Raw genomic sequence first — 16,693 nt, forward strand, 5'->3', positions numbered from 1 at the left:
TGAACTTGATCAAAGCTTAAAAAACTGAAAATAAGAACACAGATACTTTTTTTGGGCAATTGATATTGCCTCTTTTTGGCTTTCTCATTGATTTATAAAGAAATGAAACAGAGGTTGGAATCATTGATTCCTAAAATACTGGAAGTGGAAAAGTGGGAGTTAAGACCATCTCCATCCATTAGAATCCATTAGAGGGGTTTTTGCCAAAACTAACCCACAACTTGATTTTAATTCCAAACCTATACCCAAACTTGAATCAAATGCAAAACTAACCTAAAAGCCTAGTGAAATTACAGCTCAGCCCCTTGTGACCAAACAAAAAAACAGAAGCCATTTTTACGAATATAGCCCCAGTAAATCGTCTGAGTCGTCTGAGATGTTGGAAGTCGTCTGGACGACTGAAGTGTAAGTCGTCTGGTACTAGTTTATTTTAAAAATAATTTATAAATCTTGTAAAAAAATATTTTGATGCGTAAAAAATAAAAAATCAAGTAATTATAAACAGTTTTAACTGATATAAATTAAGATATGATAAAATTGATTTGTTTTGAAGATAGATGAAAGGAAGTAGTGAATCATGAAATACTTTGGTTTAGGAGTTTGGCAAACATATGTTGTAGTATTGTATGTATTGTTAGGGTTAGATTTTGGAAAACTAAAATGTTTTTTTCAAAAATTAGTTTTCACCTATATGTGTTTATTTCTGTGTATAGTAAACACTTTTCAAGTTTGATTTGGTTTTATGAAGTGTTTAATTAGATAATTAAGTTTAGGGGTTATGTTTAGGGTGTGGACGACTTATATTTCAGTCGTCTGTTGAATAATTTACCCGGACGACGTATATTTCAGTCGTCCACATCGTACCGAACCTTATATTTTACCAATGTACGTTTTAACCTAACCGGATCATTTTACTCGGACGACTTACATTTCAGTCGTCTGGTGAAGAAATTAAAACAGACGACTTACATGTAAGTCGTCCAAATATTCCCGCCTAAAATTTTTTAAAAAAATCATTTTCCCGTTTAAATAATTTAAACCAGACGACTTACTTGTAAGTCGTCTGGAAAGTCTTCTATTTTAGTTTCCCGCTAAAAATATTTAATTTCCCGCTAAAATATTAAACTCTTCTGGATGACTTACATGTAAGTCGTCTGTTTTAATTTCTTCACCAGACGACTGAAATGTAAGTCGTCTGAGTCAAAAATATTTAACCTAATTGGATTTTTTGTCTCCCTATATAAAGAAAAATTTACACATTCTCTCTCCTCCTCTCAAATGGCTGCAACAAAAATGTAATGTTCATCATTCTAAAACTCTCCAACCTCTCTCTAATCTCTTTGACTTGAAAACACCAAACTTTATATGAATTTTTCAGTTTTGTCTCATGTATTTCTTACTAATCTATCTCTTTTGCAGGTTTTTAATCAAATGGTACTCATCTTCCACTAATTTAGAGGTAGATCTATTAATTTTAGATATGTATTTTTGTGTGTTCTATAAATATAGATTTATCTAATCTTCCACTCATTTTCTCTATTTTTAAGTCATTTGAACATTTTTGGATATGCAGGTTTTTCAGATCTGGATTTGATGTGCAGGTTTTTCAGATCTGGAAGACTTCTGGGACGACTTAACTGTTAGTCGTGTGGAAGTCGTCTGGAAGTCGTCTGGACTTCTTGGAAGTCTTCTGACAAAGTCATCTGGACTTCCAGGAAGTCGTCTGGACTTCCAGGAAGTCGTCTGGACTTCTAGGAAGTCGTCTGGATTTTTCTGAGCGTTTTGGTAAGTTCTTATGTCTGATTTTTCTTCATTTGGTAACTGCTTGTTGTATAAAGTTCTTACTTTTTTTCCAAACTAAAACTCTCCAAACCCACTCTAATCTCTTTGACTTAAAAACACCAAACTTTATATGAATTTTTCAATTTTGTCTCATGTCTTTCTTACTAATCTTTTCTTTTTTGCAGGTTTTTAACTAGATGGTACTCATCTTCCACTAATTTAAAGGTAGATCTATTATTTTTAGATATGTATTTTTGTGTGTTCGTTAAAGGTAGATTTATCTAATCTTCCACTCATTTTTTTCTGTTTTTAAGCCATTTGAACGTTTTTGAATATGCAGGTTTTTCAGATCTGGATTTAATATGCAGGTTTTTCAGATCTGGAAGACTTCTGGGACGACTTACTTGTTAGTCGTCTGGAAGTCGTCTGGAAGTCGTCTGGACTTCCTAAAAGTCGTCTGGACTTCCTGTAAAGTCGTCTGGAAGTCGTCTGAACTTCCTAAAAGTCTTCTGACAAAGTCGTCTAAACTTCCTGGAAGTCGTCTGAACTTCCTGGAAGTCGTCTGGACTTCTTAGAAGTCGTCTGGACTTGTCTACTCAAGTGGAATCCAAGCTTGTCTTTGTAGATGAATGATCTATAATAGTTTTGTTTGTGGTCTGTTTTATGAATTGCATGTATACTCTTTTAGTTGTGAATTTTTTGTAAAATCAGTAATAATGTTTTCCAAGATGTATTAAATGTGCTAACAATGTGTTTACACATTTACAAATCAATGAAATAATAGACTTCAGTAGCCTTTTTCTTATCTTTGGATCTCTCATATGCAATAATAAACTCCAATGGCCTTTTTCTCATCTTAATAAACAAGAATGTTGGTAGCTTCATATTGATACAATATTTTAAGAAGCATTTTAGCCCTTCTTCCAACTCATAACAATAGTCATCATTATTGTCTATAACAATAATACTTAAGAGATGAAAACAAAAAATAGTAACTAGTCAAAGCATATCATATTTTTTATAAGTTTGCATTGAAAAACTTAGTCAAATTTAGTAAAACTAAGGGAGAGAACATATTTTGTAAATATGAGTTTTACATATCTTGAAGTTACTTATCACTCTTAAAAATACAAGTTATTCAAAAACTAACGTAGAAGACTTAAAAACTTGTGGAGAAGACGCGGACGACTTCAATCTAAGTTGTCTAGACGACTAAACTATATGTTGTCTGGTCAACGTAGAGGTTATTTTTGCAATTGACTTTGAAATCTGTTATTTCGGACGACTGAAAGTTAAGTCGTCTACTATTGTTTGGTTAAAAAAAAACTCCAAAAAAGCTAGACGACTTACATTTCAGTCGTCAGAGGTTAGTTTTGCATTTGACTGGATTATTTCAGAAGTTTGACTCTTTGGACGACTTACATTTCAGTCGTCTAGTGAAAATTAAAATAATAATATTTTTTTAAAAGTAGACGACTTACAGTTAAGTCGTCATAGGTTAGTTTTGCAATTGAAAAAAAAAACTTCAAGATTTAATTATATACAGACGACTTATAATTCAGTCGTCCACGAGACGACTGAAATGTAAGTCGTCCAGGATTTACGAGGTTTGACCAGAATCTCGGAAAAAAGTCCTGGACGACTTACAATTAAGTCGTCTGGTGGACGACTGAATTATAAGTCGTCTGTGTATAATTAAATCTTGAAGTTTTTTTTTCAATTGCAAAACTAACCTATGACTACTTAATTGTAAGTCGTTTACTTTAAAAAAAATATTATTATTTTAATTTTTGCCAGACGACTGAAATGTAAGTCGTCTGGGGAAGTCAAACTTCTGAAATTATCCAGTCAAATGCAAAACTAACCTATGACGACTGAAATGTAAGTCGTCTAGGTTCTTTGGAATTTTTTTTGAAACCAAACAATAGTAGACGACTTAACTTTCAGTCGTCTCATGTTACAGATTTCAAAGTCAATTGCAAAAATAACCTCTGCGTTGACCAGACGACTTACAGCCAAGTAAGTCGTCTGACGAACAGATCTGGAAAAAAATTCGATGTCATACCTTAAATTGGTGAGATAAGTTCCTTAGCATACATAAGGCTTCTCCAAGCACACAGAATCACAAACGAAAGTCACCCACCCATAATCGTTAGCTTCTATGACTCTATGAACCATAAAAATTTTAGAATCAAAATCTTGGGTTTTTTTAGCTCATTGTGGAGAGAAAGTGAGAGATATGTTGTGTTTAATTCACAAGAATGGAAAAAGAAGAAGGGTAAATCGATTTTGGGAGCATTAAGAGCTTCAAATTGGTTGTTCATGGTGGTTGTGGTATTGATGACAATGGCAATCTTGTAATTACTTGAAGATGATGAGGGTGAGAGAGTAAAAATGTCATTTTCGAAAAAAAAAAAAAAATTGATGGTATTTTCGTAAATTATATGAACTTGTGGGGTGAATAGGGCAAAACCAATTTTCAAAAAAAAAGGAGGTTAGTTTTGTGTTTGACTTTAAGTTGTAGGTCAATTTTGCAAAAACCCCTCCATTAGAGATCCTAATGATTAAATTAAGAATATATAATGTGATTTGACAAGTTTAAAACTTTAGTCAGTGGAAATAATTTTTTCCTCTTTCATTCATTGGGAGAACTCCTATGGGATTCTTAAATATGTTTTTAAGTAGAATTATTTATTTAAAATAAAAGCATATATAAAAATTTGAAAGGAAATTACATAAAAGAATATTAAAATTTACAAATACTTCGGTTTGATTCCGGTTGTACGAAAACTGATACATCAAACTGAGTGTACCCATCTCGCTCGTTTTCTACGATCGAAATTATTAGAAGAAGAAAATGAGATACAATTATTCAGGCTAGACAAATAACAGCACATCTCCGATCTCATAATAACAACTAGATCAACAATAGTTTCATATCTTCATATCTCCCCAACCACATAGTACACTGTTATATAGTCTGTCTCCAACCTTTTTAGCTGTCCTTAGCTTCCTAATCCTAATCCCACCTACTGTCATTTGCTATTATACTCTAAACATCCACAATGAATCTAAACAAAAGCTTCAGAGTACTATCTTTACCTTCCTCGAACCCGGGTGTATCAGTATCAGGAGGAAAAACAAGAGCAACATGAAAATCATCAGCAACAACTTCTTGCTGCAGTGACTGCGCTAAACCTTGAAGCCCAAACTTACTCGCTGAATAAGCAGCATAACCATAAACACCCCCTACACAATAACAAAGCAAACACCTTTCAATTATACAACTTAAAATAAAAATCTAATCTTTTTAAATCGCGAGAGACAAACCTGACCAGCCTGAGATGAACTAAAGAGATCGAACCAGGCCCACGACCTTTCCTCGCCTTCATCCCCGGCAACGCAGCCTTAATCACATTAAAGCTCCCAACGAGATTAACCTCAATCGTGAACTTAACATCCTCCAAGCTATGCTTCTCAAGCTCCCTCGCCGTAAAGACACCTTGATTGACGATCAACACATCGATCGGACCCGATTCTCTTCTAAACAGTATCACGGCGAAGACCGATTGGCGAATAGCCAGCGGTGAAGAGCGATTGGCGAATAGCCAGCGGCGATGCGCGGTGGGGAGGAGACATCGAAGAAGAGAGAAACGGTTGGAATACGAAAGAGAAGAGAAGAGAAGAGGTCACCTTTTCTCAAGCCAATATGCATCTGCCACGTATGGGGTTTTTACTGATTCTTCTGTCTCTTATTTCATTTTTCATTTATTTTTCCCCCTTTTTTCGTTTAGAACCCCTCGGTACAACTACTGATGGACCTGCTCTAAGGTTCCTAAACTATAGGATAACTTAGTCTCCCTTATTAACAACTAAAGGCATGGTTCAAACGCAGCATTGCGTGAGTTTGCGGATACGGGTAGTTACGGTTTATAGCAGTTTAAAGAGATTTGTATGATTGGTTCTACGGTTAGAAAATTGGTGCGTTTGCGGGATACTTACGGTTGGTCAACTATCAAATGCAGCAGCAGTTAAATAATATATTAACAATATTTATATTTTATATAATTATAAAATATCAAAAATCATAATATCATAATAAATATAAAAATTATATTTAAAAAGTTATAGTTTAAATTTTTTTTAAAAATTTAAAATTACAGAAAATATTTTAGTATATTTATAATTCCAATTTAAAATTTTATTTTTATTTTTATTTTTGTATTTATATTATTATTTTTTTAAAAAGAAAAAATAAATTATCCTCCCGCAACCGTAAACGCTAGATAAAACCAGCTTTTGAATTTATGAGATTTAGAACGGTTTGAAGCGATTTAGAACGGTTTGAGTGATTATTGCAAAACGCCAACAACCGCTACCAACCACAAAAGCTGCGTTTGCCCATCCGGACCCGGAGCTTGCAACACCTCTGATCCTAGGAAGTCCCAAGAAGCTTTATAGAAGGCGGAAGTTAACCCATCCGGACCCGAAGCCTTATTGGTTTGAGCTTGAGTAGTGTCTTTGTGATCTCTTCGGGAGATGGAGTGGAGACCATTTGAGCAGCCTGGGATTCCGAGCAAAGGAACGATGACAGCGAGTGAAACTAAATGGGGGGTGATGTTTCAGTGAAGGGCAGTACTCGGGGACCCAAGATGCGTTGAAAGTGACCAACATCATGACTACTCATTTCCAGGGGATCAACTATCAGAACACCAGAGGCCAGTGAAAATGAACGTATCGTGTTGAAGTTGAGATGTGTATGTACGATTCTGAAGAAGTAAGTAGTGTTTTGGTCACCCTCTTTTAGCCAATTAATCCGAGACCGCTGCCTAAAATACATCTCCTCTATTTTACGTAGGAAGATCCACTTCTAGAGGGCTAATTTATCTTGCTCAAAGAGCTCCGAAGTTGGTGTAGTTAGTACTTGTCCCTGCACAAGTTGCAATAAACAGTTAGCCTCCCCAACTCTTTTCTGAATATCTGAGAAATTGTCTTTATTTAGTGAGTTTAAAACACTCTTTATTTGTTTTTGTTTCCAAAACAGACTAGTGAGGTTCGAGACAATGCTTCCGGCGCAAGACCAAGTTTCAGAGACCACACAGTGAAACTCAGGGTGAAGGGTTAGGTAGTTGAAGAACTTAAATGGTCTGGTTCCAGAGGAGGGGATTGTAAAGGAGAGGTCAGTGATGCATGGGGAGTGGTCTGAGAAAAAGGTTGGGAGGAAGAAGGAGGTGCAGTTTGGGAACAGGTTCAGGACATGGTTGTTAATCAGTAGGCAGTCCAATTTCTTGGCTATAGGATCATCAGGCTGGCGATTTGACCAAGTAAAGAGAGGACCTTGGAATCTCATGTCAAATAACTCCATTTGAAGAAGGCAATCCTTCAGCTCAACCATCCTAGCAGTGAAGCTATTGACAGAGGCAATGGAGTGCTCATCATAGTGAATGATTTGGTTCAAGTCACCTCCTAACATCCATGGGACAGTTGAGAGTGCATAGGTGTGATGGAGGTTTAATAGTTCAACCCAAAGGTCGGCCCTCTCTGTACTTTCATTCGATGCATAAATAGCAGTGTAGACAAAGAGGCTGGAGCTTGGAATTTTGACTTCACAAGTAAGGGTTTGGCGAGACTGACATAAAATATTTACAGAAACAGAGTCCTTCCAGATCACCACAATGCGACCATCTTCATCAGACAAGTGGTTGGAGGTATAGTTCCATCCTCTACAGACTTTATTCATTAGGTAGTTTAGGTTATGATCTTTGATATGGGTTTCCAAAATAGAATCAAAAATTGGCTGCTGACAAGCTAACCATTGAAAAATAGGTATGTGCTTGTCCGGGTCATTTAGGCCACAAACATTCCAAAAAAGAGTTTTCCACTCATTGGGAAATGTTTTCGTCCTCTTCAGGTTGAAGAAGACATATGGGATCTAATGGAGAAAAAGGGTTAAAAGTGGATAAAGAGGAGGGGGAATGAGGTTCAGAGTAGGACACATGTTTAGGGCCAAAATAGGTAAAAAAAGAGAGCTGGGCAGTGAAAGAGGAGAAAGCCTCAAGGCTGGGGTTGGAACGAGAACGCTTCAGGGATGGTTTAGGGTCAGAGCTTGGGGATGAGACAAAAGGGGGGTTTGAATTTACTGGTGACTTAAGTTTTGGCGGGACAATGAGTGGGTTAGTGGCTTTTTGAAGGTTGAAGAATGTTTAAAGGTTTAAAGGGATGAACCAAATTTAAAGGGATTCACATGAAGCTTTACAGAAGGCGCAGGGAGGTTTAAGGAAAGGGGTGGAGCAGAGAGAGGCAGGACGCTGAGAGGGCATGGGGGTCAACATGATCAACTGGAACATCACCAGAACGCTCCACCTCCATACTGTCAGAGCAAGAAGCAGTTTCTTTGTTTAACTCCCTACTGGAAGAAGCTACTTCCTTGGTGGAAGGAGCAGTATTTCTAGACTTTTTAGGAGTTTTGCTAGCATGTTTAGTAGAAGTTTTGCTAGCTTGTTTGGTAGGAGGAGGGAGTTGGAGACAGTTTTTCGCTATGTGGCCTAACTCTTTGCAGTGAGAACAGGTAGGGGGTAACCAGGGATAAGATACCATGACTTCAACAACTTTTTCCACTTTGACGTTGGAACTCAACAACAGAAGGCAGAGGTTTTGTCAGATCAACCGCCACTTTGACGTGTGAAAGGGTTAAGCTGACGAGGTTCTTTGTGAATTCGTCCGTCTCCTTGAGATCACCAACAAGTCCTGCGACCAAACTCAATCCTTCCTCATGGCAAATATCGAGAGGAACTCCTGTTAAGTGGGCCCAAATTTGAATTGACTTGAGAGGAGGAGAGGTGAAGGATGCTTTCGAAGACCATTGTACAGCATGAAACATAGAGTCTCCTATGTACCAAACAGTCTTCTTAAGTATTTTCTGTTTCAAGTAAGCAGAGGGGATGCACACCAGCATAGAGTAAGAGAGTGGATTGGTATGTATTTCTACCCTCTTTCCTTTGCCCCACATGTGATTGAGAACGCTCTGAATCTGATTGAATGGGGGAGGTTTTCCATTAAAAGTAGTATATGATGAAATCTTTATGCAGTTCCTCTCCCTTCTGGAAGACACTATCAGGAATCAAGACACGAGGTCTGCCAGATTCTGCGATGGTTAGAAGAGCCGACGAAGAGTTTTGTCTTCAGATCGATGGATTTTTTCGACCAGGGACGAAACAGGAGGGTTAACAGGTTGGGGAGGGTTTGAGGTGGGGATAACAGGAGGGTTTGCAGGGGTTGAGGTTTTGAGGGTTTAGGAGGCACAGCAGGAACGGGAGTTGGGAGGATAGGGTTAAGGTCCACACTAGGAGGAGGCAAAGTAATAGGGACATGACCAAAACTGAATGATGCTCTGTTATTTTGAATGGGAGAGAAGAGCTTCAGAGGAATAACTTTAAAGTTATCAAGGTTGGATTTACCAGACTTCTCAGAGCTAACTGTAAGAGGCAGTGTTGCAAGAGGAGCGGTCAACGGTGCAGCTGGACTGGGTTGACTAACTGCAATAGGAGAAGAGGAAGAAGAGGACAAAGAAGAAGTCGATGCTACGGCCTTGGATAACTTGGTAGTTTGTAGTTCTCGACGGTGAGAGGAGGGGAGTTGACAAGAGGAGGGAAGTTGGGGTCAGGAGGGTCGGGATGGATAGGGGGATGAGGGTTTGACTTTTACTGGCGGTGAGAAGCGGAGGTCTTGTGGTAGAAGCATCGTTGCTAGGGAACTAGGGATTCGCCATTTGGAACCGGAACTAAGAGGATAAGATTTACTTTTTTAATTTGAGCAAATCCAAAAAGTCAAATGAATCTGGTCTTAAACAGAAGTACTAGCAGTTGTTTCAGTGATATCCTCCAGCTTCAGTTAAAAGATAAACTTACTTACTCTGTCTATATACAAGTTTGTTGCTACCCTTGGTGTCAATTTTTGTCTCCCATTCTGACTTTGTCGCAAACAATCTGAATTACAAAGGTGATTTGCGGAGGCAATGCTTGTATTGGAGTTAAATCTAATGCTAAGCCCATGATGTTATATACTGGTCAACATGAGTTCAATGTAAGTTTATAAATGGATCTGGTCAACATGAGTCCAAAGGTAGAAAGAAAGTAGCTTATATATATGTTTTTGGATTATCTCAAATATCCTTTTTTCTAAAAAGGAAAGACTCGTAAAAAAGGAAAAAGTGATTTTCTTAATAGTATCAGATATTACCGTTGTTAAAAATATATTAGATATTACCGGTCAAAACGAGTATAAATATATATCCAAAGAGCACTCGTACTATCTCATACAACAACAAAAAAATAATCCCACGCTGCTTTTCGAGTTCTAACAAGACGCTGGGGTGTTTCGCAAGAAAAATAATATGTCGAGCCTCCCGTCGAAGAAAAGTCTTGACGATCTCTACACTCGATTTGTTGTGAACGGCCCCGAGGAAGAAAAACAGTCTATGAATCGACTAATGTTTCTTGTAGAGAGTGCTCACTGGTACTACGAAGATAACGTTGTCGAAAACGACAAAACCCTAAAGTCGCTGTCCTTTGGAGAGTTTACTCGTCTCTTATTCAACAACTCCGATGTGTTGAGACCTCACGTTGCAAACATGGATAAGATATTCAGAGACTTTGGTTATTACAAGTCTCGAATCCCGGTCGCTGGTGCGATTATATTGGACGAGACATGCGAGCGTTGCTTGCTGGTCAAGGGATGGAAAAAATCATCGAACTGGAGCTTTCCACGAGGGAAGAAGAATACGAACGAAGAAGATGATGTTTGTGCTATACGAGAGGTCCTCGAGGAGACAGGGTTTGATGTCTCGAAGCTGCTTAAGAAAGAAGAATACATCGAGATTACATTCCAAGGAAAGAAGAGAGTGAGGCTTTACGTTGTGGTCGGTGTGAGAGATGATACAGCTTTTGCACCGCTAACGAAGAAGGAGATTAGTCAAATCTCATGGTTTCGGCTTGATGGGCTTGAAAGTGGATTCGCTGGTCTCAAGTTGTTTGAGGTTGCACCTTTTCTAGCATCCTTGAAGTCGTGGATATCAAAGCACATGTCTCCTCTGAGCATTGACAAGCACCTTAAACCACCACTCTGCGTGTGGACTACAACAAGGAAGACAAGGACAAAAATAACAGTAACATCAACGGAAAGAAGATGCAATGTAAAACCTTGGAAACAGTCTCTAAAGGTCAACAAGTCAGCAATCTTGCAGGCCTTGGGAATTTGTTCTTGAGTAGAGTCAGTCAAAGGGTGTGGTCGGATTGTAGAGCAAAATAGTACATGATATCTACTTTTCCTATTTGGTTTGTTGTACATGATTATATTGTATATCCAGTAGTAAATGAAACCAAGCTTTATTCTTTATTTTTAAAGACGTTTTTCTTATTAATTTCAGAGCAAGTAACAGAAATATACATACAAACTATAATATAGATGCTTCTATGGAGAATAAAACTTAGTTATGTACAATCAAAGACCTTTTATCTTCATTGCGTGGAGCAAAGCTAGCTTAAAAGAGAAACGAACTTACTGTGTCTATACAAGTTTGTTGTTGCTACCTTTTAGTGTATAACTTTTTCGCAGACAATCTGAATTACAAAGGCGATCCGCAGAGGCAAATATGACGGGTTAATGTACATTGTACATATTTCATGCTCAGAATAGGATATGATGCAATGCTTGTTTTGGAGTTAATTCTAATGCGGTTTTGAAGTATACTCTTGATGCTAAGCCCATGATGCTATATACTAAAAACGGTGAAGGTGGGATACGTTGGTGAAGGTACTAGAATTTGTTTTAGAAAACTAAAAATCTGGCAGATTCAGGTTTCGAACCTATGACCCTTGCGTTTATTAGCACGACGCACTAACAATCTGAGCTAATATTCAGGTTTCGAACCTATGAACCTATGATTAAAAGAAACTCTCCAAGGGAAGGAACTACTCTAGTGATAAGTCCCACAAAGGTAGTATCATCAAACTTAACTCAAACAGAACATCTAAAACCTTCTTTGTGAGAAAGATGTTAACTGTCTTCTTCAATGATCTCACAGATAAGAAAGACAGAGATTCAAAGAAGGAAAGAAGCAAAAAGAGAAGGTGCTTAACCGATAACCTTAAAACAGATGGTGCCATGTCTTTTATAGCTTTTATTAACATTAACCATGTTGAGTTTGCAGCATTATTCATCCTCAGAGTCTTCATCTAGCAGCGATGAAGAAGAATCTAGAAAGTCAAGATCGAGTTCTAAAAGATCAAAGAAAGAGAAGAAGCACAAGTCCAGCAGAGACAAACACTCTAGCAAAAACTAAAGAGGAAACCGATGGCCCTGTACCACTCTCTAGATTCTTTGGCAATCCAAAGAGTTGAACAAACATGCAAAAAAAAACCACTGCAAGAGTTATTGAATATCTTCCTCAATCAAAATACTCAAATTAGGATATTGTTTGTTTTCTTCGTTGTTGCAATGTATTATTATTATTTGTTGGATTGAAAGTTAATAATAATTCCCACATAATCATTATTTTTTCTTTCTTTAGTTTATTTAGGTAAATATTATATAATCTTACAATACCAAATATGGTTTATTTAGGATATCTAGAACAATATCTTAACACATAAGGTATATAATTTACTATACAATGAACTTAAATTTAGTTTGCAAGTCTATTTTTTGGTCAAAGTTTGCAAGTCTATCAGATGCAAAATTTGGAAGGTTAATATACCCTTCTTTTTAGAGAATAAAATATTATATTATTTCCTTTAAAATATTTTTTTTTCCTTTTCCTATAGACTTGCATTTCTTTTGGTAATTATATGATTCTTATTACAGCTGCTACCAAAATAAACTACAACAAATTTCTGTGACTCAAATGGTTACATCTTTTCATATATCCTGAAAATACATTGTTAATTAATAGCAAAAAAGGCAGTCCAGTAATCCAACGATGATCATTCCACTGCATCACCACTTCACCAGTAAGACTTTTTAGTTTTTACTCAATCTATCAAAAGATATCATTGTCTTTTTACTTATGATGATTTAAAAATCAATCACTTCTCCTTGATATATTGATTATATAATGTTCATAATTAAGGTTTTTAATATGCTTACACTGTTACACATTCAAAAATTATTAGTGGTGATTGAGTACTAGCTAGTGGTCTAAGGGAAATGACAAAAATGCAACATGTTACTAATATATCAATATCACATATGCATGTGAATCACGATGCATGTTTGACTATTTTACCACTTTTACAATATTATCAGTGAATGCTAATTAAATTAGTAAGAATTATTATTTTTATCTCGGCCTAAGCCCAAAACAATGCGTCTAACAAAGCACCGAGTATACAAATTACGGTCTTTTATAACTGAGTCTAAACACTAAATACGAAATTGATATTGGGAGAAATTAGCGTTAGATTTATACTTTTAACCCGTTACTTCTATATGATCTAGCTTTTGACCCAATAAGTTCTAAAAATTACAATACAATCCTCAAGTACGGAGAATGTTAACGATGGTTGAATTGAGTTACACTTTTCTTTTGTGACTGAACGTTAACAAGAGATGAGCAAAGTAATTATTGGCAATAAAAATAAGGGACATTTGCTTCTAAGGGGGAGACTGGTTTTCTCGTTACCACCCGCAAACGCAGCTTTTACGATTGGTAGCGGTTGTCGGCGGTTTGCAACAATCACTCAAATCGCTCTAAACCGCTTCAAACCGCTCTGAATCTCATAAATTCAAAAGCTGGCTCCAACTAGCGTTTGCGGTTGCGGGCGGTCGCGGGAAGGTAAAAATTTTTTCTTTTTTTTAAATAAATATATATACAAAAGTAAAAATATTTAATAAAAAATTTAAAATTGAAATTATGAAAATATTAAAATATATCTATTATATTTTAATTAAAACTATAAAATTTTATAATAAAAACAATTTCAATAAATTTTCAAAAATTAAAATTATAACTTTCTAAATATAAATTTTATATTTATTATAATTTTATAATTTTGATATTTTTATAATTATATTAAATGTAAATGTTGTTAATTTATTATTTGACTGTTACCGTATTTGGTAGTTAACCAGTCATAAATCACCCGCAAATGCACCAATTTTTAACCGCAGTACCACTCGTACAAATCTCTTAAAACCGCTAAACCGCAACCGCCCGCATCTACAAACTCTCGCAACCGCAACCGCTGCGTTTGAACCAGTCAGGCCCTAAGTATAAATTAAATTTGGAGCCTTTTCTTTTGTGGTTCTTCTAAGGATGATGATGCATCTTGGAGACCTTTCATCAGAGGGCTGAGATTCATGCATAGCATCAGCCTTCAAAACACAGCTTCAAACATCTGATGAAGAAGGTTAAATTGGGAAGCCAACACCATTTCTCTCAAGTTTTTCTGCTGCACATGATAAATCTTGAGCTCCAACTTTCAATGGTACAAACCACAGCCTTAAAGAAGAGGAAGAAACGGTCTTTGTTAAGACTTATTTTTGACACGAATAAGCAGAGGTTTTGTTATGAATAATGGTGGCGCTTTTATACCTGACGTCTCGCTTGAAGTCTTCTGAGTCATCATAGGAAGAAAGTCGTTCGTATGTAGTCCGCATAATGTCTGAGACTTGGAAACAATACCAAACCAAGGCCAATGGCAGGTATAAGAATGGTGTGAAATCTATGATATTGCTATAAGAATTCAGGTTACTGTAATGTTGAAAGAGAAAAACATATTCTACATAGGAAATAAGAATGAACTGAACGCACTAAACAAAGTATACAATGCTGCGAAAACCCTTTGCATAGCTGCATTGTTTTAGAAGGACTTATGTCCTGCAGGATCGCCTTAGCTTCCATAAAACATTAGAGAGTAGTTAAGTTTTTTCCGAATCAATAAACCATAAGAACTGTATACATACCTTGTACCAAGTGTGGCCTCTGTCATACTACAACCTAGTTTCTTCGTAACTTTTATGAGGTAACTACAGTTCTAACAGTGATATATGGACAAGAATTACTAATCGTAATCCCAAGTTTTCTCAAGGCTCTTGCGATATCTTTAGACCGAGTTCCATCAGCATCAATACCAAAGATCTTGGATCTTTCCTAAAGTAGCAGTGTAAGCAAAGTTTATGAGGTTTCAGCATACACTGCTACAAAAATCCAGTGAAACCAAAAGCAGGATACAAGACCTTCCAGAACTCATGTATTTTGACTTCCCTAAGCAAGTTCAAGCAAGCATAGTGTATAATTTAAACTACCAGTGGTCAGTTATAGTACCGGTACTTTCAGGAAGATCTATGGAGAAGAAGCGATTATTCTGTGTAAGGTACTCTTTCCAAGCTGCAATCTATGCATTATGGAGAGAAAGAAACAAGATCAAACATGGGGAGAAGCCAATGACAATTGAGATGATGAAGAAGCTTGTGGATAAAGGTATTAGAAACAAGCTAAGTATTTTGAGAATGCAAAGAAGGAAGGGCATGGAAGAATAATTTAAGCTGCTTATAATATAGATGCTTCTGTGGAGAATTCAAACTTAGTTTATACACACAAATTATAATATAGATGCTTCTGTGGAGAATTCAAACTTAGTTATGAACAATCAAAGACCTTTGATCTGCATTACCATTCTGTTTGAGCAAAGCTCGAGCTTTGGATTGGATGTATAGAACATGGTTTTGGCCAATTTGCAGTAAGTAATATATCCCTTGGGAACAGCTCAACAGTCCAATCCCACATCTCATTCATATCTTCCTTGACTTTGATTTAGTCTAATACCTTCGAATCCACTATTCTTCTGAAATATCAAATCCATAGCGCATTTTCCAAAGGTAGAAAGAAAGTAGCTTAATATATATGTTCTTCTCCAGCAAAGAATCTCAATACACTATTATTCCTTATGAAGCAATTACAAATGGATCTGGTCTTAAGCAGAAGTAGTAAGCAGTTGCTTCAGTGATATCTGCAACTCCAGTTCAAAGAGAAACGAACTTACTCTGTCTATACAAGTTTGTTGTTGCTATACCTTTGGTGTCAAGCTTTGTCTCCCATTCTGACTTTGTTGCAAACAATCTGAATTACAACGGCGATTTGCAGAGGCAATGCTTGTTTTGGAGTATCTAATGCTAACCCCATGATGCTATATACTAGAACGGTCAAACATGGGTTCATTCAATGTAAGTTGCTAATGAAATACGTTGGTGAAGGCTAGAAACTTAAAGTAATTAAAAAATATGGCCTATACAGGGATCGAACCTGTGACCTTCGCGTTATTAGCACGACGCTCTAACCAACTGAGCTAATAGGCCATTTTGATTTGTAAATTTTGTGAAATTATTTATTATGTACAAAACTGTACCTTCAGGAGTTTAAGCTTTTATCAGTTTATGTGATCGTGATTAACCAGAGCCCACATGGTACTGGTACACCTTCTTGTTGTTTCTATATGTTCTTGCTTTATCAAAACATCTTTTAATCAAGAATCTAGATAACAGAACTTTTAGACATGGTGGAGGTGCGATGAGAGGTGCAGGAGCTTTGGCTTGGAACTCCGTGGTTCTAAACATCAGCTTTCCCGTTAACTGTCCTCGAAAACATATTTCACTCTCTGCGAGGTTACATGGCTACAGAGTATAATTTTCGAGGACAGTTAACGGGAAAGCTGATGTTTAGAACCACGGAGTTCTTGTCCTCTAGATTACGTGTAGGCCAGGAAACAGTCGTTTTTGTGCCAGATTCTGGTCATCTCCTATAGAGAATAAGATTCCCCCGAAACTCTTATCTTGAATTCATCATCGTTTCTAGGTCTGAAACCTCTATAGACTCACTGGACAGACTGTTAGAAACCCTAGATCCATGTCTACAAGA

At 36.7% G+C, this 16,693-nt stretch overlaps 1 protein-coding gene and 1 non-coding gene across 2 annotated transcripts; one reads left to right on the forward strand and one right to left on the reverse strand.

Annotated features, from left to right (window-relative positions):
• The first annotated feature begins 4,228 nt into the window (after positions 1–4,228).
• LOC106449617 (mRNA-decapping enzyme subunit 2-like) lies at positions 4,229–13,612 on the forward strand. Its single transcript, XM_048777473.1, has one exon. It carries the CDS (start codon positions 10,175–10,177, stop codon positions 11,042–11,044), a length of 870 nt encoding a protein of 289 aa, XP_048633430.1. The 5' UTR covers positions 4,229–10,174; the 3' UTR covers positions 11,045–13,612.
• Positions 13,613–16,060: 2,448 nt separating this feature from the next.
• On the reverse strand, positions 16,061–16,134 carry TRNAI-AAU. The gene has a single exon. It is a non-coding gene; the product is annotated as a tRNA-Ile (tRNA).
• Positions 16,135–16,693: the final 559 nt, after the last annotated feature.

Source organism: Brassica napus, chromosome A4, assembly GCF_020379485.1.
Source record: "Brassica napus cultivar Da-Ae chromosome A4, Da-Ae, whole genome shotgun sequence".
In the NCBI taxonomy this organism is placed as follows: Eukaryota; Viridiplantae; Streptophyta; class Magnoliopsida; order Brassicales; family Brassicaceae; genus Brassica; species Brassica napus.

What these genes read in the sequence shown, in the direction of transcription:
- LOC106449617 (XM_048777473.1), top strand. Translation starts at nt 10,175, where the DNA reads ATGTCGAGCCTCCCGTCGAAGAAAAGTCTTGACGATCTCTACACTCGA.